The 25,439-nt window shown below is 43.6% G+C and overlaps 1 protein-coding gene across 6 annotated transcripts in view; it reads left to right on the top strand.

Annotated features, from left to right (window-relative positions):
* Nucleotides 1-17,814, top strand: part of INSC (INSC spindle orientation adaptor protein) — a 122,340-nt gene extending 104,526 nt beyond the window's left edge. For 5 of the 6 annotated variants that reach the window (XM_032488964.1, XM_032488963.1, XM_032488962.1 and 2 more), the window contains 5 exons: nt 313-491; nt 8,719-8,785; nt 10,037-10,192; nt 11,718-11,794; nt 17,194-17,814. In XM_032488964.1, the coding sequence (XP_032344855.1) occupies nt 313-491; nt 8,719-8,785; nt 10,037-10,192; nt 11,718-11,794; nt 17,194-17,322 (608 nt within the window). In that variant the 3' untranslated portion in view covers nt 17,323-17,814. Of the gene's footprint in view, nt 1-312; nt 492-8,718; nt 8,786-9,944; nt 10,004-10,036; nt 10,193-11,717; nt 11,795-17,193 lie in introns of those variants that run through there. The other variant, XM_032488967.1, reaches the window with a different exon arrangement.
* The last annotated feature ends 7,625 nt before the right edge of the window (nt 17,815-25,439 follow it).

Genomic DNA, 25,439 nt, shown 5'->3' with positions numbered 1-25,439 from the left:
GAAACAAAACCTGATCTTTTTTGTTCATCAGCCTATCTGAAAACACCAGGGTGCCTGGAACCCAGTGTTCACTTAGTAAATACTTGTTGGATGAAGGCGTGATTAGGACTCACGCATCAGGCTTCAAATGCCAGCCCTGCTACTTCTGTAGACAGATAAGCTTCCCTCTCCAGTAACTACTTTCTTCATCTGTAAAATGGGAATGATAACGCCTGCCCAGATTTTCTCCCAGAGCTATTGTGGGAACCAGATGAGGTAGCTGACATGAAAGCACTCGACAGTGAAGTTGTTTTCTTCCTCTTCACCATCCAGAACTGTGCCAAGAGGCCTCGTCCGGGGAAGTCTTCCTGCTGGCCTCTGCGGCCCTTGCCAACATCACCTTCTTTGACACGATGGCCTGTGAGATGCTCCTGCAGCTGAATGCCATCCGCGTCCTTCTGGAGGCCTGCAGCGACAAGCAGAGGGTAGATACGCCTTACACCCGGGACCAGGTGAGCAGCTCAGGAGGAACCAGCCCAGAACCTGTCACCATGAAGACAGAGGGCAGGAGGCCAGGGCTGAGGTTCCAGGGAGGGGCAGCATGGGCTGCAGCACACAGTCAGTCCTGGTAGTCGAGTTTCATCTGAAGGAAAAGGAATATGTTCTCAACATGCCTTGTTGTCCTTGGAGCATCTGCACGAGCCCACTTCCCACTCCCTTTGCCCATCCCAGCCACTACAGGGGTTCCTCCATCTCCATCCAAACCTGTCCATCCTGGGGGGTCAGAGAGGCATCATGGGAAAATCCCTAGACTCTGTCCAGCCATCTGGGCGCCTGATTGTCTGATATTGTACTGGCAGTGAGTTTCTTTCTATTTCTGCCTCCATGACATGGGCTTGGAGCAGAGCCTAGATTCGGGTCTCAATCACTGTATCAGTCTCAATTTTTTTTTTTTTTTTTGTATATTTGAGTTCCACATAAAGTTTTGTTCAGAGAAAAAGGATTTTACTACTAAATGTGTTTGAAACCATTGAGTGAGGGGGTTTTCAAGGGCCTTTGAGCTCTAAGGTTGTGGAATTCTATGCTGTCCCATCTCTGCTCTGCTCAGCCTCCCATTTCCCTACCAGAGGTGGGGGTGGCAGATCTGGGGGTTTTAGTTCTCTGAAAATTCCTCCAGGTGCCTGAGCTCAGTGTTGGATGATCCCGCAACCTCCAACCCAGTTCACCCCTGTCTGCATCCTGGCCCCCCAGCCCCACCTGTGTCTTCCAGCCTCATCACCCAGTCAGAGCTGCCACAGCCTCACTGCAGCTCCTACCCCAGCAACTTCAGGAAGGCCTTCCCGGATGGACGGCTTTCCCTGGGAGCCTCCTTTCCTTGAAGGCCACACCTCACAATGCAGTGTTGACTTTTCCGATGATACTTATTCCTTTCCAGTTATTTTGTTGTCAGTTTATCCCCCTGAGGGCATGGCCCAAGTGCTGTACTCTCCTAGGATTTCTTCAGGCCTCTAGCCCAGAGCGGGTACCCAGGGCAAAATTCTTTAAATGTTTGTTTGGGACACAAAAGGGAAGAAGCAGGCTGGAACTTCATCAGTTGTCTCTGTCATTAGAATCACCCGTGGAAGGGCAGCCGACCAGAGACACTCCCATTAAGAGAGAATTGTCTAGTATATAAACATTCGTATAAGAGGGTTCTGTTAATACAGTGAGGCTGGTAATATCTGCCCCATTTTACAGATAAGAATATTGAGGCTCTAGAGAGTGTCCCCCCAATCATATGGTTGGCAAGTAGCTAGCCAGCAATAAATCCTGGCCTGAAGTGGACTTTGATCTTTGACTTTCATCTGCTCCCATCTCTGAAAATGAACAGGAGATAGTGAAGCTCTGGGGTCAGAGAGACAGTGTCGATCATGTCTGGAGCCACTTATTAATTGGGTGACTTTGGGCAAGTCATAGCCTCTTGGACGTTGGTTTTCTCATCTATTAATTAGGTCCACCTTGCAGGGTTATTGTGAGGGTGAGTGAAACAATACGTGTAAAGGACCTGATACAGTGCTTTGTCCCTGAGTCCTTCGTAAGTGGTGAATATCATTATTTTTCAAACTTGATGTTCCAAGGAGAAGCACAGATAGTGAATTAGCCAAAATCCTCAGCTTGGCCTTCCAAGTCTTGCGTGAGATGGTAACTCATGCAACTTCTCTTCCAGTTTAATCTCACTTCTTTGGACAAGCCCCTCACAGAGACAGGGTATGGCAGTATGGACAGATGAGTGGTGGCCCACAGGGCTGGCCGTTGGCCACTAGGCTCTTGAGGGGGAGTCACAGTCCTTGGCTGTGGGAAATGGGGCTGGAGAGCTCACTCTGCACAATCTGCCTTGCTCCTTCTCTTCTCTTCTTCAGATGGATGCCTCCAGTTGCTGCGTCTCTTACCTCCCTGACACATTTTAGGTCCCTTTGCCTTTAAGTGCCTCTCCTGTAGCTAACTCTGGTCATTCCATACAAGATCCAGTAGTGAGACACTAAGTACAGGGATTTGGGGATCAGATGACCTGGGTTCAAAGCTTCTCTGCTGTATAATCATGCAACTTTGGCCAATTTACTCCGAGCCTCACTTTTCTCATCTGTGAAAGGGTTGAATAATACATAGCTCACAGAGATGAAATAAGAATTGAATAAACGAATGAATACAAACTCTTAGTGCAGTTCCTGGTGCAGAGAAACTATTAAATAAGTGGAACCCACTGTCAATGCTATTATTATTATTGGCCTTTGAATGTGTGGTACTCAGCCCTGAATGGGGACCCTTCAGAGGGCATTTTTCTTATCTGCAAGGTGGGATGGCCTTTGCCGGCTTAGACATCCTATGGCTCTATGTGCAGAGACCCTTTTTCATCAGGAGGAGTGACTGGCCCCCTCTTGAAAACCTCAGATTCCTAGGAAGGAGGGGGCTCAGGTGGAGAGAGAATGTGGTCAAGTTCTACTTAGAGGGCAGTTCTTTCTGAATCTGGAGTCAGGCGTTTTCCTGCTGCACTCCCCCACCCCTCCATCCCCCTCCCTACCTCTGAGCCAGGCTTGTCTCCCTCATCCTCAGAATGGCTTCACCTTCTGCCCTGACTCAGGGCAACCACTTAGCTAGTGAGAGCGGACTCATTAGAGAAACAAACGGCTCTTTCCTGCGGCAGAGGGAGGATTAAGGTGATCAGAGTGCTCTCAGTAATGAAGACAAAGAAGATGAATTAGACTCTGAAGTGCTCACCGCCCCCTGAAACACTTAGGAGATTAAATGCCCGTGAGTCTTCCGGTAATGCTTCTGCCAGTGACGCCAGTGCTGTGCAGAGCCTCTTGGTCTCGGATCTGTATTTGTCCATCTCTGTTTGAACATATCAGGGAGAACACCTCCATCATCCTAGCAAGCTGAGTTCACGGAATTTTTCCGACAGAAGCCTTGGTGGCCATGCCTGTCCTGTACCCACTCTGGGAGTGTGGACAGGGGTGAGGGCAGCCTTGGGCCTGGGCTCTTCTAGCCCCATCTGCTAATCTAGGCGAGCTGGATGTGGTCAGCCACCCAGAAACTCTCCCTGCCTTATGAGTCATCTGCGTGGCCCGTGTTTTCATCCCCAGCAAGTATTTTCTAGGGTCATGCTGCCCAGGGAACCTGGCTACACGTGTAACAATAGGGTTGGGGGAAAAGGGCTGCTCACCTCTGCCCTGCCTGTGGAGTGGTGACAACCTTGGGTGAAAGGGATGTGCTTATCTTGTCTAATCCACAGCAGAGACTTCCACTGAGCATGACTTTACAGCTTTCAGAAAGTAATTGCTTTCACAGAGGTGAAAGGTGATGGTGTATTCACTTCCCATGAAGACACATTGCTTGGCATTTTAGAATGTTCAGATTTTGTAGCATTTCTGAGACTTTTCTGTGAATACCAGGAGTCTATCAGAAATGCCAGTTAGTAGCAATTAAAATTTTGACTTACATTGCAAAAGCTCCCTATAGTTTATAAAGTCTTATCATATACATATATGACATAGTAGGAACAGTATAGACTTTGGGTTCACACAGATCTGAGTGAATATCCTGATTCTGCCATTTCCTAGCTGTGTGACCTCAGACAAACTGCTTAACCTCTCTGAGCCACAATTCCCTCGTCTGTGTAATAGGGATACTAATATTTCCTCCCTCCTTGTGTCATTATAGTGGTTAGATGGCATAATGCTCATAAAATAGTTAGAATCCAAGTGGATACTCAATAATGAACGGGCCAGGGGTCTCTCTGCTGATTAGCAAAAGACAGAGGCCAATCCATCTGAGTTTTGATATTGATACATTTGACCCTACACTGGCTCCAGCCATAGGAGCCCCTGTTACAGGGGGACTGACCTATCCAGAAGGCGTGTATGTTACTGAGCAAACACACAAGACAGGGTTGCTTTCAGCACTGGATCTTGTTGAAGTCAATCCTTGGTTGGCCGCTTCTGAAGAAGAGGCCAAGTCTATAGCTGGCCTGGCAGTGGATGTGATTGCTTCAAGTTTTGGTCAGACAAGGGAGGGAGGGCACACTGTCTATGACCTACTTCCCACTGTGTGAGAGAGAGAGGGAGAGAGAAAGACAGAGAGAACATGCGACAGGACTATAAGCCACTATATGGAGCGATGCATTTACTTGCGTATGAATATACGTGCATATATATATTCTGCCTATCTGGAGAGGCTTAGAGAAAACCAGGATCACAACACCCAGGTCTGATCTGTTCCAGAAACCCCTCCCTACGCAGCCAAGGGAAAACCACGCCCACAGACAGTGGTCTGGCGTCTACATGCTCTCTAATACTGTGAGGCTGACACCCCATCTAGCAATTAAAGAACAATTCCAATTACAGTTCTATGAACTCTTGGCTTTTTGTCCTAATTTCCACACAGCATAAAAGCAATCATAACTTTTCATTAAATGTATGCGAGATTTTCTGTATTGTAAGTACTATCAGATCAGAGCTCCTGTCTCTGTTTGGGTATCCCAGGTACTCCTTACTTGTCTTTTTTTTTTTTTTTAATTGAAGTATAGTTGATTTGCAATGTTGTGTTAGTTTCTGGTGCACAGTATAGTGATTCAGTTATTTATATGTATATATATAATCTGTGCTACACAGTAGGACCTTGTTTATCTATTTTATATAAGCTTTTCAGTGGTATGGTCTTCAGTGTTCATGACATAGCAAAGGAAAGGGACAAGGGTAGGGTCAGCGTGTGATCAGGGCTGACTGCTGAGACATTGTAAAGGATGCAGACGAGCCTGAGGTTAGTTTGTGAAAAGTAAGCCTTTACAGAGTAAACCTTCTCGTCTACATATATACTGACACCAGAAGGCTTTGCTGACCTCCTTCTTACCACACAAGGGCATTTCTTTTTGAACCAGTGATATGAGATTTCCTGTTACTCTGGTTCCATTTGCTATTCGCCTCAGTTTTCCTAAGGTCTTTGGGAAGTCAGAGGAAAAATGATTTTAAAATGCCACAGAAAGTCATGAACACAGTTGGTTGGGTTCTCCCCTGGGAAAGGCTCCTCCCGCTCTGGGACCTTGCCTCTGTTGGGAGGGATCTCACATTGGCCACACATCTTGACAACATGAGGTGTTGCACTGGTTAGTACTTGACACAGTCTTTCAAGGCCAGGGTCCCTTTCAGGCTCTGTTGCCTGGGGGCAGAGTACATTCATTTTATAACACATACTCTCGGTGCTTGACAAAACATTAAGTCATGTAATGCTCGTAACAGTCTTATGAATTACCTTTAACTTCTGTAGAGGGCCAGCTAATGGCTCCTCCAAAGATGCCCGTGTCCTAATCCCTCAAACCTGTGAATAGGCTACCTTACATGGCAAAAGGGATGTTCTTCAGATGTGATTAAATTAAAGATCATGGTACAGGGTTATTATCCTGTATTAGACATGTGGGCCCAATGTAACCAGAGCGATTCTTATAAGTAGGAGGCAGACAGCTCAGAGTCAGAGTGTGAGATGTGATTAAGGAAGCAGCGGTCAGAGCGATGGTGGTGGGGGTGGCAGGAGCCAAGGAGTGTGAGCAGCTTCTAGAAACTGGAAAAGGCAAGGACATGGACTCTCCCCTCGAGCCCCTAGAAGGAATGCAGCTCTATCAATGCCTTGATTTTAGCTCCATAAGACTCATTGTGGACTTCTGACCTCCAGCACTGCAGGATAAAATGGTGTGGTTTTAAACCACTGAGTTTGTGGTAATTTGTTTTAGCAGCAACAGAAAACTAATATACCTTCATTAACCAGGGCACAGAAAGGTTGAGTACCACGGCCAAGATCCGATGGAAAATAAATGATAGGCTGGTCCTTGCACTTAGCCATTCCTCTACCCTGCCTCTTCCCTAGGGCCTCTCCCAAGGCTGATACCCTCTGTATTCACTAAATAGCTACAGAGGGATTAGTACCCTCTCACTCAGGAGGAACAGAACTTGATTAAAAATCATCAGACAGGAATGAACTCACCTGGGCCAGGGGAAAACTGTGCACCTGGCTCCTGTACTCTGTCCCCTGACAGCATTGCTAGCTTGTAGCTAACAAGGTAACCCAGTTGTCCCTAAAACCCCAGGCCCAGGTCTGACGGAGGAGCAACGTTGATCTCCCCTTCCCTCTACATCATGGTGCACACAAGGATGTTTCAAAAGGGGGACTCAAAGCAGGGCATAATTAGCATTTATTCAAATTGTGCCTAATTGAATACTTCATCTGCACCTCAGAAGACCACATGGGGTACAGGTTCTGTAAAGAGGAAGTAATTTTCATTAACAGGATCTAAATTAGTCTGACACAAAGACCTACCTGTGCCTGTGGCACAGCTAATAATTGTGTAATGAACTTGATGTTGCAAAGATTTCCTTTTTTATTTTGCCTTTCCTTCCTTCGTTCCTTCCTTCCTTCCTTCTTTCCTTCCTTCCTTCTCTTTTCATTTTGTATGTCAAGCAGGCGTCTTTATTCAGAGGCCGGGCTGGTGATGGTTGGAGGGGAGTGGCCCCTGTGCTCACAGCCCAGAGAAGACCAAATAAACTGCAGCCTGACAGAGTCTTGGCCTTGTGAATCCTTCCTCGTAAGACTCTGTCCTTTATGCCCCTTGAGAACATTCTGTATTTTGACTGCTTCTTCACGCTCATATTTTTCTTCTAACTCCTTCCACTCAGCCCTAAACACTCACAATCCTAAAACAGAGGGGAGAAAAGAGCTTCTAAGGACTAAATCTCCTTTAGTCCTATTATCTTTCTAAAATGCAAATAGGAGCTTGTCACTCCCCTCATAAAACACCTGGTGGTACAGAGTGGCCTTCAGGATGAAGCCTTGAGGGTATCTCCTGTCCCTCCCCTGCCCAGCCACCTATCACGCTCACCCGCCCAGCCCTGGACCAGGTCTGAACTGGAAAGGACAGCAGCCTAAGAAGGCATGTCCCTTTCCAGCATGTGTTTAGTGGGGAAGGGAGGAGATAAAGATTCTAATAATGTGGCAAACTTTTTTCCTTTCTATTTAAAAGAAGAGATTTTTTGTGTGTATTTATTATCCAGCATAGTATACCAATATTGAACAAACTAAAATCTAGAGAATACACTCTGTTGGTAAACATCACGTTGCTGCGTATGATTTAGCTGCCTGACCTGTCCTCAGGGGACTGTCATCTGCTGACTGAGGTCGGGGCATGGCCTAGGGTTCTAAAGTGTGACAGGCTTTGAAGGAGCCTTTCAAGAGAGAGAAACCTGCACCACGGAAAAGTGTTATTTTATTTTAATTTCTCTTAATTACTACTTGAGAGTGCTGTCCACTTCTACGAAAGTGGGTGGATTTTCATTTTGCTAAAATGTGTGTCAGGAGCAGTGTCATGGGTGTCATCTGGGTTCACAGGTGCCACATTTCCAATATATCCCGTGGTGTTTGGCACCCTGAAGAACTGGGGGTCTGCAGCGGGTCCCTTGCTGGCTCATTCCTTAATCTAGTTTTATGCCGTGAGTTTTCTGTGCAACCTTGACTATGCCAGGGGGTGGGGAAGGGGTGGCCTCTTGGCTGCCAGCCCACAAGATTGTAGCCACGGCTCACTGTCCACCTGATGTCACCACCCCTTTCCGGCAGGCAGAGCCCCTCAGTGATGACTGATACATGAGGCCTGTGGGCCACAGACCTCTGAGTACAGCTGAGCATGAGCTCTCATCAGATTCCACATCAGACCTGAAGCCTGCGGTGTGATGCTGCCTTTAGTTTCCTCGTCATGATCTCTCTCTTAACCTTAGTCTCCATTCATTTCAGGTTGAAAGTAGGTGGGGTTCAGTATCAGGCAAGGAGCTGGGATGGAGGGGATCTAATCCAGGGCAGGGGCTAGCCAGAAATCTGCCAGTTCTGTCTGCTTTTCAGGGCCTGAGGCCAAAGGGACCCTGTAGAAAGATGATGGAGGCTCCACCTTCCCCCAGGTGACCCTGTTCTCTCCAATGGTGTCCTGAGGCCTCTGGGGGCCATCCCAGGGCTACGTGCTGATGAATGGGCATCAGTCACTGGGAAAGCACATCTGGGTGGCAGAAGCCCATAAGGACGGAAGAAAATACCATGGAAGGATGGGCCAGATGGACTGTAAGGAGTCATGGGCTACAGGAAAACTTTATAGCCCCTGGCTCACCTGTCTGTACAAAGTACCTTTTGGCTCAGGTGTGCCCATTTTCTTAGCCTCTCAATTCTCTTTTCCAGATTGTGACCATCTTGGCAAACATGTCTGTCCTAGAGCAGTGTGCCTCTGACATCATTCAGGAGAACGGTATGTCTTTGTGTTTGTGTAAAGGCCCGTGTGTAGGCACGGACATTTGTGCACGTGGGTCTCCACACTTGCATGAGCGTGTGTGTGTGCTTATGTGGGCGACTGGGTCAATATGTAAATATTTGCTTCTGTGGGGCTTCAATGCTAGTGGGAGGCAGACACTGAAAAAGAAGATTTAGAATGTCAGGTGCAAAAAATAAAACAAGGAAGGAGATAAGGTGAATTCGAGGTAGAAGTGTGGCAGTTTACTATTTTAACTAGGGAGATGAAGAGAAGACAGAGATTTCATTATGATTCTAAAAGCAAAAGTCTATTCCTACAGAGGATATGTTCCAACTTTAAACCATTCCCATCACATTGGATTTGGCCTCAGGAGAAAGTGGAAGTGCCTGGGAAGGGAGCAGGGTAGGGGAGTAGGTCAGGGCCAGCTGGATCCCTTGATGCCTTGCCTGAGAGCATCTCTTTCCTCCTGCTCCCACCTTGTGCTGAGGGCATCACCAGGGTCCAGGTGAGATGGGCCAGGTTTCATTGGCCTGGAAGCTAATCATAGCAGCCTCCACTGGGGGACAGGTTGGTTGCCTTGCAGCTGGGAATGAAATGGCAAGGGCTTCCCATGACTGAGAAATAAGGGAGCAATTAGTAAGGTTGGAAACCAAAGACGCTAATGTGAGTGAGCTGGGAGCCCGGGCAGCTGCCTCTGCTCTTGTTAAGCCCCCTTCTCCCAGGTTGCTCTGCTGCTCTGACACACATACACATTCCCTACCTCCCATTGCTCTATTAGTAATCGAATGACATCATTTTGTGTTAATTTTATGTGATTGGGCTAATAATGAAAAACTTTACTGAGCCAGCTGAGACTGAGAGGCTGAGGGGTATCATTTGGGATCTATTCCTTCAGCGCCCAGAGCCTTTGCTTAAGGTGGTCAGTGGGAGTGTTTTAGAGGATCCTGCATTTACTGTGTGTTCAGCAGAGCACCAGGTATGCAGTCAAAGCTCAGTAATAGCATGAAAAAAATTTAAAAGGGTGTCCTCCAGATGTCCCTTCCAAGTGGAGTGACTTGGTACGTGGAATCAGAGACACCCCCAGGGCAGAAGGAGTGGGAAAGGTGGGCTTGCCCAGGTTCCTCCTGTGGTTGAGACCCCCGAGTCGTCCTGACAGCCTTTGCTTGAGCCTGTGGCCATCCAACCGGCTGGCCCCAGAGGACATCTCCCTGCTGGCGTGGCACCAGCTCTTCATCGCTTTCCACCCAGGGGTCCAGCTTATCCTGGGCATGCTATCTGAGAAGCCAAGGTCTGGGACCCCCGCCGAGGTGGCGGCCTGCGAGCGAGTCCAGCAGAAGGCTGCGGTGACCCTGGCCCGTCTCAGCCGAGACCCAGATGTGGCACGTGAGGCCGTGCGGCTGAGCTGTAAGTGGTGCTGGTGGTGGCAGAGAGTGGGGGACCTGGGATAGGAGCAGCCGTGATTTCATGGTGGCCGTGGTGATGGAGGACTCAGCAGGGCTGGCTGTGCTGGGAAATGCTGGCATGGGAGCCTGCGGCGCAGCCCCGACTTAGCTTCCTTTCACCTGGGGCTGAAGCGAGAGAGAGGAGACGAGAGAGGTTTAAGTTGGCCAGAAGGGTGACTCTCCTGCCAGCTTCCTGTTAATGAGGACCCTGTTCCTTCACTTACTCATTCATTTCTTCACTTATTCACTTATCCGCTTACTCATGTGCTTCCTTATTCACTCATTTGTTCACACATTCATTCATTCATCCTTTGGTTTATTCCTTCATTAACTCATTTATTGCTTCATTTATCCACCATTAAGTCACTTTATTAATTCACTCATTAAATCACTCATTTATTCAGTTAGTCACTTATTTACCCAACAGATGTTTTCAGAGCACCCACTCTTTGCTAGGCTAGGTGTTCTGCTAGGTGTTCTGAGTGCTGGGCATATAACACTGATTATAGCAGCGTCCTGACCACAGCGGCTTCCAGCCTAAGGGTGGTGGCAGCAATGGAAAGAAAAAATTGCGCTTGAATATCACAGAGCGACACTCAAAGCATGTCCAGCATACAGAGAAGTAGCCCTCGTTTATCTGGGTGGGTCAGAGAATGTTTAACAAGGAGGAGACTCTTCAGCTGTGGTCTGAGGTGTTATTTGGGTATGAGGGCCAAGGAAGGACGCCAGGTCGAGGCAGGAGAATAAGCCTGGCGGTGTCGCCGACCATCCAGGCATTCGGAGGGCAGCAGGAGGTGGTCCTGGGGCAGCAGAGGTTCCACTTCATAATGCCTTCATGGTGGATAAACATACAGACTCTGTCTGCACATCTTTTATTACTATTTTATAATGAGTTTTTTTCCTCCATTGTGGTTGTTTTCAGAGTTTAAAAAAGAGTCAATTTGCATGGAAAAGCAAAGTCATTTATTTCACTTTCCACTGTAAAGGCTTAGGAAACATTCATCTACCCAAACTGTAGTCTTCTACAATTTTAGCTGCAATATATTTTCTGACCCATAATGGGCAATTGAGGGAAAAAAAGGTACTGGGAAGTTCCCCTGATAAAGATATAAATATTAAATGTAGCACTGAATTAACATTGGAGGTGCCTGCACAGGAAGTTCTTTCTCAGAAAGACCTGCAGTGTCCTCTGCGCTCACACCTCTGTCCTGCAGCTGAGCTCCGTCCTGGCCAGGGTTCTGGCACTTAGAGGTTTGGTTTTGATGCTCTGGCTCATCCTGGCCCTGACAGGGTCTGTTCACAGCTGAGAGAGCAGAAAGTCTCCCCAACAAGCTCCTCAGTGGAGGTGGGGGAGTTCAGCCCCTTTCCCTGCCAACTGTTGGCCACCTGTCTCCACGGGGCCCCATGCAGAGGGCTGAGTGTGACAGACGGGGGCACCTCTGGGTCAGGCCCAGCCAGCCCCATCCCAACCCCCGTGTCTCACGCAGGTATGTCCCGCCTCATCGAACTCTGCCGCTCGCCCTCAGAGAGGAACAGCAGTGACGCGGTGCTGGTGGCCTGCCTGGTGAGTTCTCAGTCCTGCCCCAGCTTCCTTCCTGGGCTTTGGGGTTGCAGACCAGGGGCCAGGAGAACAGGCTGTGTCACATGGTGGGCTTGGGTAAGCCAGGCAACTTCTCTGGGTTTCCGCTGTTCTCTTTAAAGTGGTGATAAGAGTAATACTTGTTCCATTTTATTCATAAAATTATGATGAAAGTTAAATGAGGTCATATGTATGAAAGGCAGAGGTCCAGGGAACCCCCATTACCACATTTTTAGTAACTTTTGAGGTTCTGGGGGATCTTCACGGCAGGTCAAGACCAGAGTGGCCAGCTGGCAGGATGCTGGGTGATGTTAGTGATGGCGTGGGAGCTAGGCTGTGATGTCTTCTGCCTGTCTTCTTCTGTGAGAAAGCTTTCCCTCCTTAGATGGAGCCCCTCTGCTGGTGCTCTTCCAGCTTTGTCACTCCCTCCTCCTTTGTGGAGTAGGAGAGGACAGGACAGGTAGTATTCAGCCAGCCCCCAGGATCATCACCCTGAACCTAGCACATCCCAGGAGGTCCCCACCCAACTTCTTGATGCTTGAGTCCACTGTGGAAGTACTGACAGCACCAGAGAGGAATGCAGGCCTTGTTTCTATACCTCTCCCTACTGGGTTGTACCAAAGCCCAAAGCAGGGCAGCTTCTAGTTAGGAGCATGGAGGAGCAGGAGAGCCATTGTACAGACAGGCCATCTGACTTCCAGAGGGGGTGCCAAGTCCTGATGGGTCCTCAAGGACCATGAGGGAGAAGCGATAGAACTAGAGGGCCTTCAAGCTGTTTCACCATAAAGCCCCTCCTCACCCTGTCCTTTTTCTGAAAACTGAGCTCATCCCATTTCTGGGCACTCCTGACGGGTATTGTGCGGTGGTGGAAACAGCACGCCTTACAGTCAGACCCACCTGTCTTGATTTTGCCATTAATGAGCTGCATGCCATTAGGCTGGCCACTAAGTGCTGTAAATTGTATTCAATGAATATTTGCTCAGTGATTCCACGGGCCATGTACTCTTCTAAGCTTTTGGGATACAACCGTGGGGAAAAAAGACAAAAATCTCAGCTCTGTTGGGGCTTTTGTTCTGCTACATGCAGAACAGCTTTCACGATTTTTCTGTGTTTGGCAATCTGGTGAGGCTATGGACCCCTTCTCAGTATTAGGTTTTAAATGTACAAAATAAAATATGCAAAATTAGAAGGGAAACAATCATATTAAAATAATTATTAGACTAAACAAATGGTGTGTGTATGTATATATACACACACACACACACACACACACACACACACATACTTTTAAATTAACACATTAAATGAAAGCTAGCAAGGAGTCTTGACTAGCAATGAGCGTAAGTGATATTTGACAGAACTCCAAAAGCTGTAATGGGATGTGAAAGTGTCTGATTTCTATGGACGAGCAAGTAGTAGGCATCGCAGGAGACTTCCTGTTTTGTTGCTACATTCATAACCGAGGACAGGGTATTTCAAGGGCAGTAAATATAAAGATGTATTTTTTTCCCCTGGAAGTTCACAGACCTTAATTCCATCTGGTCTAGTGAGTAAAATGGAGAGAGTTAATTCCTGGCAAATACATAATCATTGACCCCAACTACCGTATCGTCACAACGCGGGCAGCCAGCAACTGCGCGTCACTGAAGAGGCCTGAGGAAGTGCTGAGAAACGATAAAACTCCATTCAGATGTGCAGGCTTGTTATGATTCCTTTTCCATTTTTATTATTAGTTTGAAGGCAAGCATACAGAAGGGCTTGGCCTCTATCTTCAATCACTTGAAGGACTTACCGGTAGAAAAGGGATTAAATTTCTCCTTGTGGAAGGGGTGTTGGAGGCTGAAGAGAGGCCCTCCCTCCTGAACCCATCCTTCGTGTGGCTGCCAGGCTGACTCTCCTCAGGACAGCTTGCAATCATGACCCGTCCATAAGCCATCCTTCCCTGGTTCCCCTTGCTGATGACCCCATGTGCTCAGTCCTTCACAGCCTGGCTCTGACCCAGCTGCGGTCTGAAGGCTTCCCACTGCCTCCAGGCCCTGTCCTGCTGGGCTCGGTCAGAGGGCTTGAGCCGCCTGGACACTGTGCCTTGGCCCTTGTTGCGAGCAAATGCTCTCTCAGTACCTCGATCAGCACCTCCTTCAAGGCTCAGATCAAAATCCCTCTCCTCCTTGAGGCTTCCTGGGAGCTCTCTGTGGCCCAGAGACAGGGAGTCCTCAGTCTGCACCCGGGCCTGCCTGCTTGGACTTTGTTTTCCCCATAGGAGGCAGCTTGTGTTATCCTGTGTTCTAGGTGTTTTTAAGGGAGGCTCTTGGAATTCAGACACACGCCTGCTAATGCTGCAGGTCTTGACTTCTTGACCAGACCAGCCTGTTTCCAGCCATGCTTTCTTGCTGCCACATCTTGTGGCTCTGGTCGTGCTACCTTGGCTCATGGGAGAGGATCTGTATTTCTCCTCCTCTACCCTGGAACTTTCTCTGGGTCTTGTATCTCCCTAGGACCTTGGTGACTGTTTCTTGCCTCACTGAGGGACTGATAGACTTGTTTCCTTGCCCCCAGTCATCAGTGTTGGTGGGTGTTTGTGGTTTGGCTCCCAGAGGGGGCTTCACACTTGAGTGCGGCCCCCTGGCTGGTGAGGTGGGAGCCGCTTGGAGCCAGGGCTGGTGACGGAGTTGGAGGCTCCCTCTCCTGCCCCTCCCCAATCCTTCTTCCTGGTTTCGAAGGCTCTCTTCAGGTGACGGGAGGACATTTCAATTATCATCTCCCAGTCTGGGAAAGTGGCAGCGCGGACTGCCTCTCGCAAATGGAATTGATTTTTCCTTAATGAAACAGCTGTCAATGGGCCGCTGGGCTTGTTTAATACTTGGGGGTTTGCAGACTGTTGGGGAATGAGATCCTGGCAAGACTGGCTGTTAACCCTCTGAGGAAAGCAGAGGCCAAGAAAAAGGCTTCAGAAGGGTGAAGGTTCCTTTGAGGACCTGGATTCTGAGGAGAGGGTGCCCTGAAATCATTTGGTTCATGTCCTGCGTACTTTCTGGGGACCCTGAGGAGATGAGGGTATCCATTTGCCTGTGTGGGTGTGCGGGTTTTTTTCCCCCTCTGTTTCTAGTTCTCTCTCTTGTGTTTTGTTTCTGCTTTTCTCTCCTTCTAGAGGTTGCCTCCTCCCTTAGGGGTGTCTCTCTCTCCTTCTCTCCCCTCCCCCTTCTTTTTACCCACCTCAGTCCTCCTTCCCTTCCTCTACTCCCTCTTCATCTCCAACCTCCCTCCTGTTACCTCCAGCATAGTGCTCGCTCTTTCTCGGACACTGTCTCTTTCTCTCTCCAGCTTCCCTGTCCTGCTTGGTCTCTCTTCTTCCCCAAGTCCATCCCTGCCTCTGTTTTAATAGTTCCTTCTTGTTCTGTTCTTCTGATGTTGTCTCTTTTCTCTCTCTCTGCTATTTTCTTATTCTATCTCATTTTCTCTTTTCATGGCTCTATTTTCATGGGTCTATTTTCTACCTATTTCTTTGTTTCTCTTTTTCCTTCCCTCCCTCTTGCTTTATATTTAGCCCTGATGATGTAAAATACATTGATGGGCTCATATTCTCCCATCTGATAAGGATCCCTGCTTCCATTTTTACCAGTGACAGCTCAATAGGGTTGTTTCTCCCAGTTGGAGCCAAGAGGAATCAGAAAGTACAATGGAGTTCAGCCTTTAACCCTTGGGGAAATCATGCCCCAGGAGAGGCAGGACACAGTAGTTAGAGACAGGCTCCTGGAGCCTCCTTCCTGCCATGAGAGTCTCAGACCTTGTTCATGTGCCAGAGATGCACGTCCCTTCTCCTTGATCCAGCTTGGACATGGCAGTGCCTGTTAGTCCAGCAAACAACTTAAGCCATCTTCCTTTTTCACCAACTTGGCAATTTCTCAGCAGTAGGTTACCTCTCATGTCTAGGTACTGAGCTGTATGGCTGCCTTGTACTCAACATAACCAAGTATTCTGGGCTTTCAGCATCCTGCCTGTGTGTGGGTAGGTATGAGGACCCTAGAGTTGGACTGCTGTGTGATCTTGGGAAGGCCACTTTCCCTCTCTGAGCCTTAGTCTACTTATTTCTGAGTTGAAGATCATGATACTTACCTTGCCGTATCCTGTAGGGATGAAATGAGATACTATGTATAGATACTCAGGAAGAGTTGGCATTCCTCCTTCTTTGCTTCTTCTGCCATGCTGGATCTTCCTCTCTTTGTTTCCCAGGGGAGGGGCATCCTTAAGATCCCACCTTGTTCCCTGCTGTGTACAGGCTAGAAAAGAGGGAAGGAATAAATATTCACTGAGTGCTTAGCATGCACTGCCTCAGTGCTCTAGGTAAGTGCACAGCTCACTTTTAGTTTCAGGTTACTCTAGCAGGAGAACCCCTAAGCACTTCATTTGTTCTTTTTTACTTTCCAACAAACATTTATTGGGTCCTGTGCTAAGCCCTGTTCTACCTACTGTGGAGACAGAGAAAAATAAAAGTCTCTACCCTTGGGGAGCTCAGAGTGTCAGTGTGGGAGACAGAAGAGTGAGATGGTTGAGGTCAGCCCAGGGAGAGACTGTCTCTGCTTCACAGGATTAAGGAAGGCTTCACAGAGGAGGTAACAGTGGGCCAGGCCTTGTAGGATGAATGTAACTGCTGAAAGAGTGGGGAGGGGCTTCGCAGCATGGGGAAGAGCTGAGCAAGGGCACAAGGACAGAAAACAGGATAGTGGACTCAGGAAAGAGTTTAACCCTCAGTGTCTGGGGACCTGGGCAGTGGTTTCATTCTGTCTGAACCTCTTTCCTCTTCATCCACATCTTGGTGGCAGAATTTCCATCTCCTTTAACTTTATGACCTTCCTTCCTCTCTCTCTTTTCCCTCCTTCCCATCCCAAAATTGCTTCACTCAAGACCTTGTTGAATTTATGGATAAATTAAAAGTCCTTGCTGTTCTCAGGTTCCTCTAGGGACCTGGAAGCAAGAATATAATTCCACTGATGCTTTTGGCAGTTCAAGTCTCTAGGATAAACAAATTGTGAACTTAAATATGTCACTGAATTGACCCGAATCCTTAAAATAATACATCTTTAGAACAACCAGTTTCCTAAGATGTCTGAAAAACCAAGAAGGCAAGACCATTATTAAGATCATGAAGACTTTCAGATGATATCCACCACAGTGACCAAGCTACAAATGAAACCTGGTGACCACATGATAAGGTTGCTATGGTGACCAGGTGACCAAAAGGACCAGATCACTAAAGTGTCAAGGTGATGATCAGCCCGAGTTGGCTGGTAAATGAGCCACCTTCTGAAATACATCTCTCAGGGCAGTTGAGGGAAATACTTACACATAAGCAGGGCCCAATCTGATTTCTTCTGTTCTCTCCCCAGGCTGCTCTGCGGAGATTGGCCGGGGTCTGCCCTGAAGGCCTCCAGGACTCTGACTTCCAGCAGCTGGTTCAGCCCCGGCTTGTGGACTCTTTCTTACTCTGCAGCAACATGGAGGAGAGTTTTGTGTAGCAAGTGTGGGAGAGGAAAGGCTTTCGGCCTCATTCTCAACCCCCTCGTATATACCTGTGAATACACCTGCCTACACTCCAGCCCCCTCACCTCCCTATTTATACTTAATTTATTTTTTACGTGAAATGAACAGAAGGCTAAATATTCTAGCAACATCATCAGGCAGGCTGTGGTCCTTGGGAGTCTTTTTTGTTTTTATTTTTTGACTTCTGTGACTTTTCAGTTGCAGGTGTTGAAATGCATAATGGCTAACATGACAGGTTGTCATGGCGATTTCACTTCATCTTGCTTTCTCTACTCTCACTATACAATCTTGCCTAATTTTTTAAAAAACTTGAGAACCAGAGTATTTTAGCTGCCCTGCAGGTTTTTTTTTTTTTGTTAAAGTTGGATTTGCTCTTTCTAAAAATTTTTAAATGAACTTCATAGTTGGACAGAATATACTAGAAGGATATTCTAGTTTTACTCTTTAATAAATAAAATCATATAAAATGTGTCTTGGATTCTCTGATTAAATTATGTCTTGGACTAACTTCTCACTTCCCAAGGTTTCATGCCATAAAAACTTTCTCAGCTATTAAAAGTGCATAGAAAGTTTTATTGCTTTCATAGCTGCATAAATGGATCAGGTTCTGAGTGATTTAGGGAGAAATCAAAAGATTTCCAAAGCCCTAGGAACTCAGTTTCCCTTGGCTTGCTCTACTGTAAACTCATGGTAAATGGTATCCTCAGATGCAGCTTTAGTGAAAAATACCTCTTAAAAGTATACTTGAAAGTAATGGTGTGCTGGAGCTGGCTTATGTCAAGCTCACAATGGACAGCTGTGAGGATTTCTTCCCAACTCCACATTCAATGATCCCATTTGGTAACTTGTAGTTGGCAATAGTGACAGTATTTGTACCACAGAAATTGGCAGATGCTACAAATCAGAGCCTTTGTGTTTTTTTCGGAGAGCTTATTTACCAATATTATTGCTTAAAAGTATCATAAAAATCTGTGAATCTTTCTGAAGAATTTAATACCATCATATTATATGATTTTATCACAATTCAAGAAATATTTAATTCCATTACATCAGGAGGCTAAAAGAGAAAAAACTATATGATCACATCAATAGATGCAGAAAAAGCATTTCACAAAATACAAGAGTTCGTGATAAAAACTCTCAGTAAACTAGGAATAAAGGAAAATTTCCTCAACTTGTTAAAAATATCTATGAAAAACCTACATAGCTCACAACATCATACTTGAAGTTTTCCTACTAAGAAACACAAAGCTTTCACAAAAGATTCAGGTACAATCAAAGATGTCTCCTCTCATCACTTCTTTTCAACATTGTACTGGAGATTCCAGCTAATGCAGTGTAAGAAAAGGAAATAAGAGATATACAGATTGGGAAGAGAGAAATAAAACTGTTTTGTTCACAGATGACATGCTCATTGATGTAGAAAAATCTGAAATAACTGACCAAAAAAAAAAAAAAATCCCTATTGGAACTAATAATCAATTATAGCAAAGTTGCAGGATACCAAGTTTATATGCAAAAGTCAATTGCTTTTTTGTAAACCAACAATGAACAAGTGGAATTTGAAATTAAAAATACATTATTGTTCATTAGCACCATCCCCCAATGAAATAGTTAGGTATAAATCGAACAAAATATATACAAGATCTGTATAAGGAAAACTAAAACATTCTAATGAATAAAATAAAAGAAGAACTAAGTAAATGGAGAGATATTTCATGTTCATGCATAGGAAGACTCAATATTGTCAAAATGTCAGTCATTCCCAACATTATAGATTCAGTGCAATCCCACTCAAAACCCCAGCAAGCTATTTTGTGGATATCAACAAACTGATTCTAAAGCTTACACAGGAGGCAAAAGAGTGAAAATAGTCAACACAATATCGAAGGAGAAGGACAAAGTTGGAAGACTTTGACTTCAAGACTTACTATAAAGCTACAGTAATCAAGACAGTGTAGTGTTGGTGAAAGAAAAATAGATGAATGGAACAGAATAGAGCCCAGAAATAAAAGCATGCCCCCTGCCCTGTAAGTGTAGTCTATTGATCTTTGACAAGGAGCAAAGGCAATACAATGGAACAAAGGTAGTGTCTTCAACAAAAAAAAAAAAAAAAAAAAGAAAAAGAATCTAGATACAGATCTTACATCTTTTACAAAAATTAACTCAACATGGATCACAGACCTAAGTGTAAAACTCAAAATATAAAACTCCTCAAAGCTAACATAGGAGAAAATCTAGAAGACCTTGGATATGACAATGACTTTTTAGATGTAACACCAAAGCTGCGATTCATGAAAGAAATAATTGAAGAGCTGGACTTCATTAAAATTACAAATTTCTGCCCTGCAAAAGACAATGTCAAGAGAACGAGCAGATAAACCTACATGCTGGGAGAAAATTGATTTTGCAAAAGACACTTCTGGTAAAGGCTTGTTCTCAAAAATATACATATAACTCTTAAAACTCAACAATAAGACAAACGATTTTAAAAATGGACCAAAGATGTTAATAGGTACCTCACTAAGGAAGATATACAGATGAAAAATGAGCATATATAGGTGCTCAATATCATATATCATCAGGGAAATGCAACTTAAAACAATAATGAAACACTACTACAAACTTATCAGAACGGCTCAAATCTAAAACACTGACATCAAACACTGGTGAGGATGTGGGACAACAAGAACTCTCATTCATTGGTGGTGGGAATGAAAACTGTATTAGCCACTTTAGAAGACAGTTTGTGGGTTTCTTACAAAACTAAACATATTCTTACTATACAAAACAGCTTGTGCTCACTGGTATTTACCCAAAGGAGATGATAAATTATGTCCACACAAAATCCTGCACGTGGATGATTCTAGCAACTTTATTTATAATTGTCAAAACTTGGAAGAAGCCAAGATGTCCTTCAGTAGACGAATAGAAAAATAAACTGTGGTACATCCAGGCAATGGAATATTATTCAATGCTAAGAAGAAAGGATCTATTAAGGTGTAAAAAGACATGGAGAAAACTTAAGTGCTTATTATTAAGTGAAAGAAGCCAATCTGGAAAGTCTCCATACTGTATAATTCCAACTATATGATATCCTGCAAAAGGCTAAACTATGGAGACAGTAAAAAAAAAATCAGTGGTTGTAGGAGTTGGGATGAGGAGGGAAGAATAGGGAGAGCACAGAGAATTTTTAGAGCAGTGGAAACTCTATGACACTATAATGATAATGACACATCATTATGCATTTGTCCAAACCAATAGCATGTACAAAATCAAGAATGAACCATAATGTAAACTATGGACTTTGGGAGATTATAATGTGTCAATGTAGGTTCATTGATTATAACAAGTGTTCCACTCTGGTGGGAGATGTTGATAATGGAGCATGCTATGCATGAATGGGGGCACAAGGTATATGGGAAATCTCTGTGCCGTCACCTAAATTTTCCTGTGAACCTTAACAATAAAAAGTCTTAATAACAACAACAACAACAATAATAATAATAGAATAGAGCAAGATATATTCAAAGTCATGGAAGAGAAAAATCTGTAACCTAGGATATTCTACCCAGAGAGATTATCATTTAGAATAGAAGGAAAGAAAGAATTTCTCGGATAAGCAAAAATTAAAAGAATACAGCAACACACAACCTATCTTAAAAGAAACATTGGAAGGTCTTCTCTAAGTAGAAAAGAAATAAGAATGTATAGAAAAGAGAAAAATCACAGTGGGAAATGCAATGATAACTACAATGAACAGTAAAAGAATAAACATGAAGATGTAAGTGAGGACATTAAAATCATAAAATGTGGGGGAGAGGGGTAAGAAAAATGCAGATTTTTTTAAGAATGTGTTTGAGTCTGTATGATAACCAATCTAAAACAAGGAGATAAGTAATGGGTTAACATACTTGAAAAATAGGGTAACCACAAATCAAAAACATAGAGTCACAAAAACCAAAAAAGAAAAGAACTCAAGCATAATACAAAAGAAAATCATCAAAACACAAAAGGAAAAACAAAAAGAAAAAGAAAGGAAGAAGAAATACAAAATCAACTGGAAAACAAGGTTTGAAATGGTAATATCCACACATCCATCAATAATTATCTTAAATGTCAATGGACTAAATGCTCCAATCAAAAGACAGAGTGGCAGACTGGATAATAAAACAAGAGTACACAATATGTTTCCTACAAAAGACCCCCTTTCGGGTGAAGGACACACAGAGATGGAAAGTGAGAGGATGGAAAAAGATTATTTCACACAAATGGAAATGACAAGAAAGTAAGGGTAGCAATACTCATATCAGACAAAATAGACTTTAAAACAAAGGCTATAAAGAAAGATAAAGGACACATATAATGATAAAATGAGCAATATAAGAAGAGGATATTACACGCATTAACATATATGCATCCAATATAGAACACTTAAATACGTAAAACAAACACTAACAGACGTAAATGGAGAAATTGATGGGAATACAATAAAAGTAGGAGATTTTAACACCCCACTAAAATCAATGGACAGATCTTCCACACAGAAAATCAATAAGGCAACAGAGATACTAAATGACACAATTAAACAGTTAGACTTAACTGATATTTTTAGAACATTATATCCATTTTAGAAACAATATATACATTATTTTCCAGTATGTATGGAACATTCTCTAAGATAGACCACCTGACCAAGGAAATGAAGCCTTATATGCAGAGAACTACAGAACATTGATGGTGTTTATCAATTAAGTATATATCATTGTGGTATATATATATATATATATATATATATATATATATGTAAAATGAAATACTACTCAGCCATAAAAAGAATAAAATAATGTCATTTGCAGCAACTTGCATGGACCTAGAGATTGTCATACTAAGTGAAGTAAGTCAGACAGAGAAAGAAAAGGACCATATGACATCACTTACATGAGGAGTCCTAAAAAAATGGACACAAATGAACTTCCTTAACAATACAAAGACAGACTTACAGACATAGTAAACAAACTTGTAGGTACTGGGAGTGGGGAGTGGAGGGATAAATTGGGAGTTTGGGATTTGCAGATACTAACTACATTGTGTATAAGATAGATTAAATAGCAAGGTCCCACAGGGAATTATATTAAATATCTTGTAGTAGCCTATAATGAATAAGAAAAGGAAAACATATATATGTATAACTGAATCACTATGCTGTACACCAGAAATTAACACATTATAAACCAACTACATGTCAATGAAAAAAATGATATGAAATTAAAAGTTAGAAATATGTTAGAAATATGCATAATAGGTGATTTACTAACACTAAATATGCGGTGGAACATTCACCATCATTTTTGCTTTAAATGAAGATTTGCAAATGAAGATTATCAAAGTGACAATTCAGTTTTTTCAGTTAGAAAAATTAAAAAATTAAAATCCAACGGAGAGACAACCATATAACTGATAGATCTGACCACACAAAATTTATAGTCTCAAACATTCCTGCAAATATATCTATACTTGCATAAGAGAACCAAATTGCAAGCAGCCATCTTGCGGGAAAAAAACAAAAATCAAAAAACTTGCATTTCTTTTTTTGAAAGACTGATCAAAGACAGGAATGCAAGCATTTCAACCACATGATACAAAAGGAAAGGACTCTCACAATTTTTGATCTAGAAAGTAAATCGCTAACAAACATACATCTATGTATAGCACCACAAGTCATAAAATACTTGCAAATTAAAGGTCTTTAGCATACCCCTTTTCACATATTAAATAGATATCTTTAATGTTGAGAATCCAGAGTGAGAGCAGATACTGTGATATACTGTTTCAAGAAATGCTGTTGCTGGGATGTATTTGCCTGCATATTCTGGCTGGGATGGTCCTTATTAATATTGAAAAAACTAAAAATGCCCAGCATAAGATAAAAAGAAATGTCCCCACTTCACTGTAAAAAAAAAAAAAATCAAAAAATGGGCAGAAGACCTAAACAGACATTTCTCCAATGAAGACATGTAAATGGCCAATATATACATGAAAAGATGTTCAGCATCAGTAATTATCAGAGACATGCAAATTAAAACTACAAAGAGGTATCACCTCAAACCAGTCAGAATGGCCATCACTAAAAAGTCCACAAATGAGAAATGCTGGAGAGGATGGGGAGAAAGGGAACCCTCTTACACTGTTGGTGGGAGTGTAGTTTGGTGTAGCTGCTATGGAACAGTATGGAGATTCCTCAAAAAACTGAAAATAGACTTTCCATATGATCCAGCAATCCCTCTCCTGGGCATCTATCCAGAGGGAACTCCAATTCAAAAAGATACATGCACCCCAATGTTCATAGCAGCACTATTTACAATAGCCAAGACATTGAAGCAACCTAAATATTCATTGACAGGTGACTGGGTAAAGAAGATGTGGTGTATATACATATGGAATACTACTCATCCATAAAAAAGAATAAAATATTGCCATTTGCAGCAACATGGAAGGACCTAGAGATCATCATACTAAGTGAAGTAAGTCAGACAGAGGAAGACAAATATCATGATATCACTTATATGTGGAATCTAAAAAAAAAAAAAAAGACACAAATGAGCTTATTTACAAAACAGAAAGAGACTCACAGACATAGAAAACAAACTTATGGTTACTAAAGGGGAAATGGGGGGGCAGAGGGATAATTTAGGAGTTTGGGATTGACAGATACAAACTACTATATACAGAATAGATAAACAACATGGTCCTACCATATAGCACAGGGAACTATATTCAATGGCTTGTTGTAACTTGTAATGGAAAAGAATATGTATATAGTTACATGCATAACCGAATCACTATGTTGTACACCAGAAACAAATATAACATTGTGGATCAACCATACTTCAATTTGAAAAAGTGGGAAAAAAGAAAATAAGAAAAATTATGACAAAATAATGGCTGTAAAAAAAAACTTTAAAATGACACAAATGGTCTAATTTACAAAACAGACTTGCAGATATAGAAAACAAACTTATGGTTACTAAAGAGGAAAAGTAGGGAGGAATAAACTAGGAGTCTGCTATTAGCAGATACAAACTACTATATACAGAATAGATAAAAAACAAGGTCCTACTGTATAGCACAGGGAACTATATTCAATACCTTGTAATAACTTATAATAAAAAAGTATATATATGCATAACTGAATCATTATGCTGTATACTGGAAACTAACACAACATTGTAAATCAACTACTTCAATAAAAGAAAACAATAGGAAGGGAAGATCTAAAGCTGAGGGGACGGAGAGCCTCTCCAATGGCATTGGAACACAAATGACAACTTCCATAAGATCCTCTGTGAGAGCATTCTGCCCTCCAGGGACCTGCAGCTCCATCATGCCTTCTTTTTGGCTATATTAAACTTCAGAATAATTACTGTCCCTTTAACAATATCTTTTGTAACTCCCACAGGTTCATAGCTTGAAGAGATGATGTTACACAGAAAGGAAACTTTATTAAAAAGCAAAAGAAGAGGAGGAAGAAAAGAAAGTTGAACACAGAATAGGAAACTCAGGCTGAAAATTTAAAGGGTCTTTTTTTTTAAATAATGTTATTCAGAAAGCTGGAACTTTTGAAAAAGAACATTTAAAAGAGGAATGAAAGGATGACATTAAGCTGTGGATGGAATTTTATAGTTAAAACCCACAGGTGATGGGATAAAGCCCTGCCCTTCTTCTGGAGGCTGTAAAGGGCAGAACAGGCAGGATGACGTGTTGACTTAGCCTCAACTGATGAGAGCCTCAAAGTCCCATGATTTTATAGCATTTTATAGCAGCCTGGAACGTGGACTTTGTGCTTGGCCATATCTGTGAGCAGCTTCTGGGCTTCTGGTGGCTGCCGTAACCAGGCTCCAGGCCAGAGAATCCTTCTCTGGAACTCAGAATAAGACCTCAGTGGCTCCGTTTGAAATTTGCCCCAAGATCGGAGCTAATGCTGATCCTTTTTAGTGACTGCCTCCTGCATGCAGTCATTTTCCTATGTGTTACCTCTTGTAAGTCTCACATTTGTGACCTAGGTGCTATTATTTAGATTCCCATTTTCGCC

The sequence above is a fragment of the Camelus ferus genome, chromosome 10, assembly GCF_009834535.1.
Source record: "Camelus ferus isolate YT-003-E chromosome 10, BCGSAC_Cfer_1.0, whole genome shotgun sequence".
NCBI classification, from domain to species: domain Eukaryota; kingdom Metazoa; phylum Chordata; class Mammalia; order Artiodactyla; family Camelidae; genus Camelus; species Camelus ferus.
This window is presented reverse-complemented; position numbering and strand designations above follow the sequence as displayed.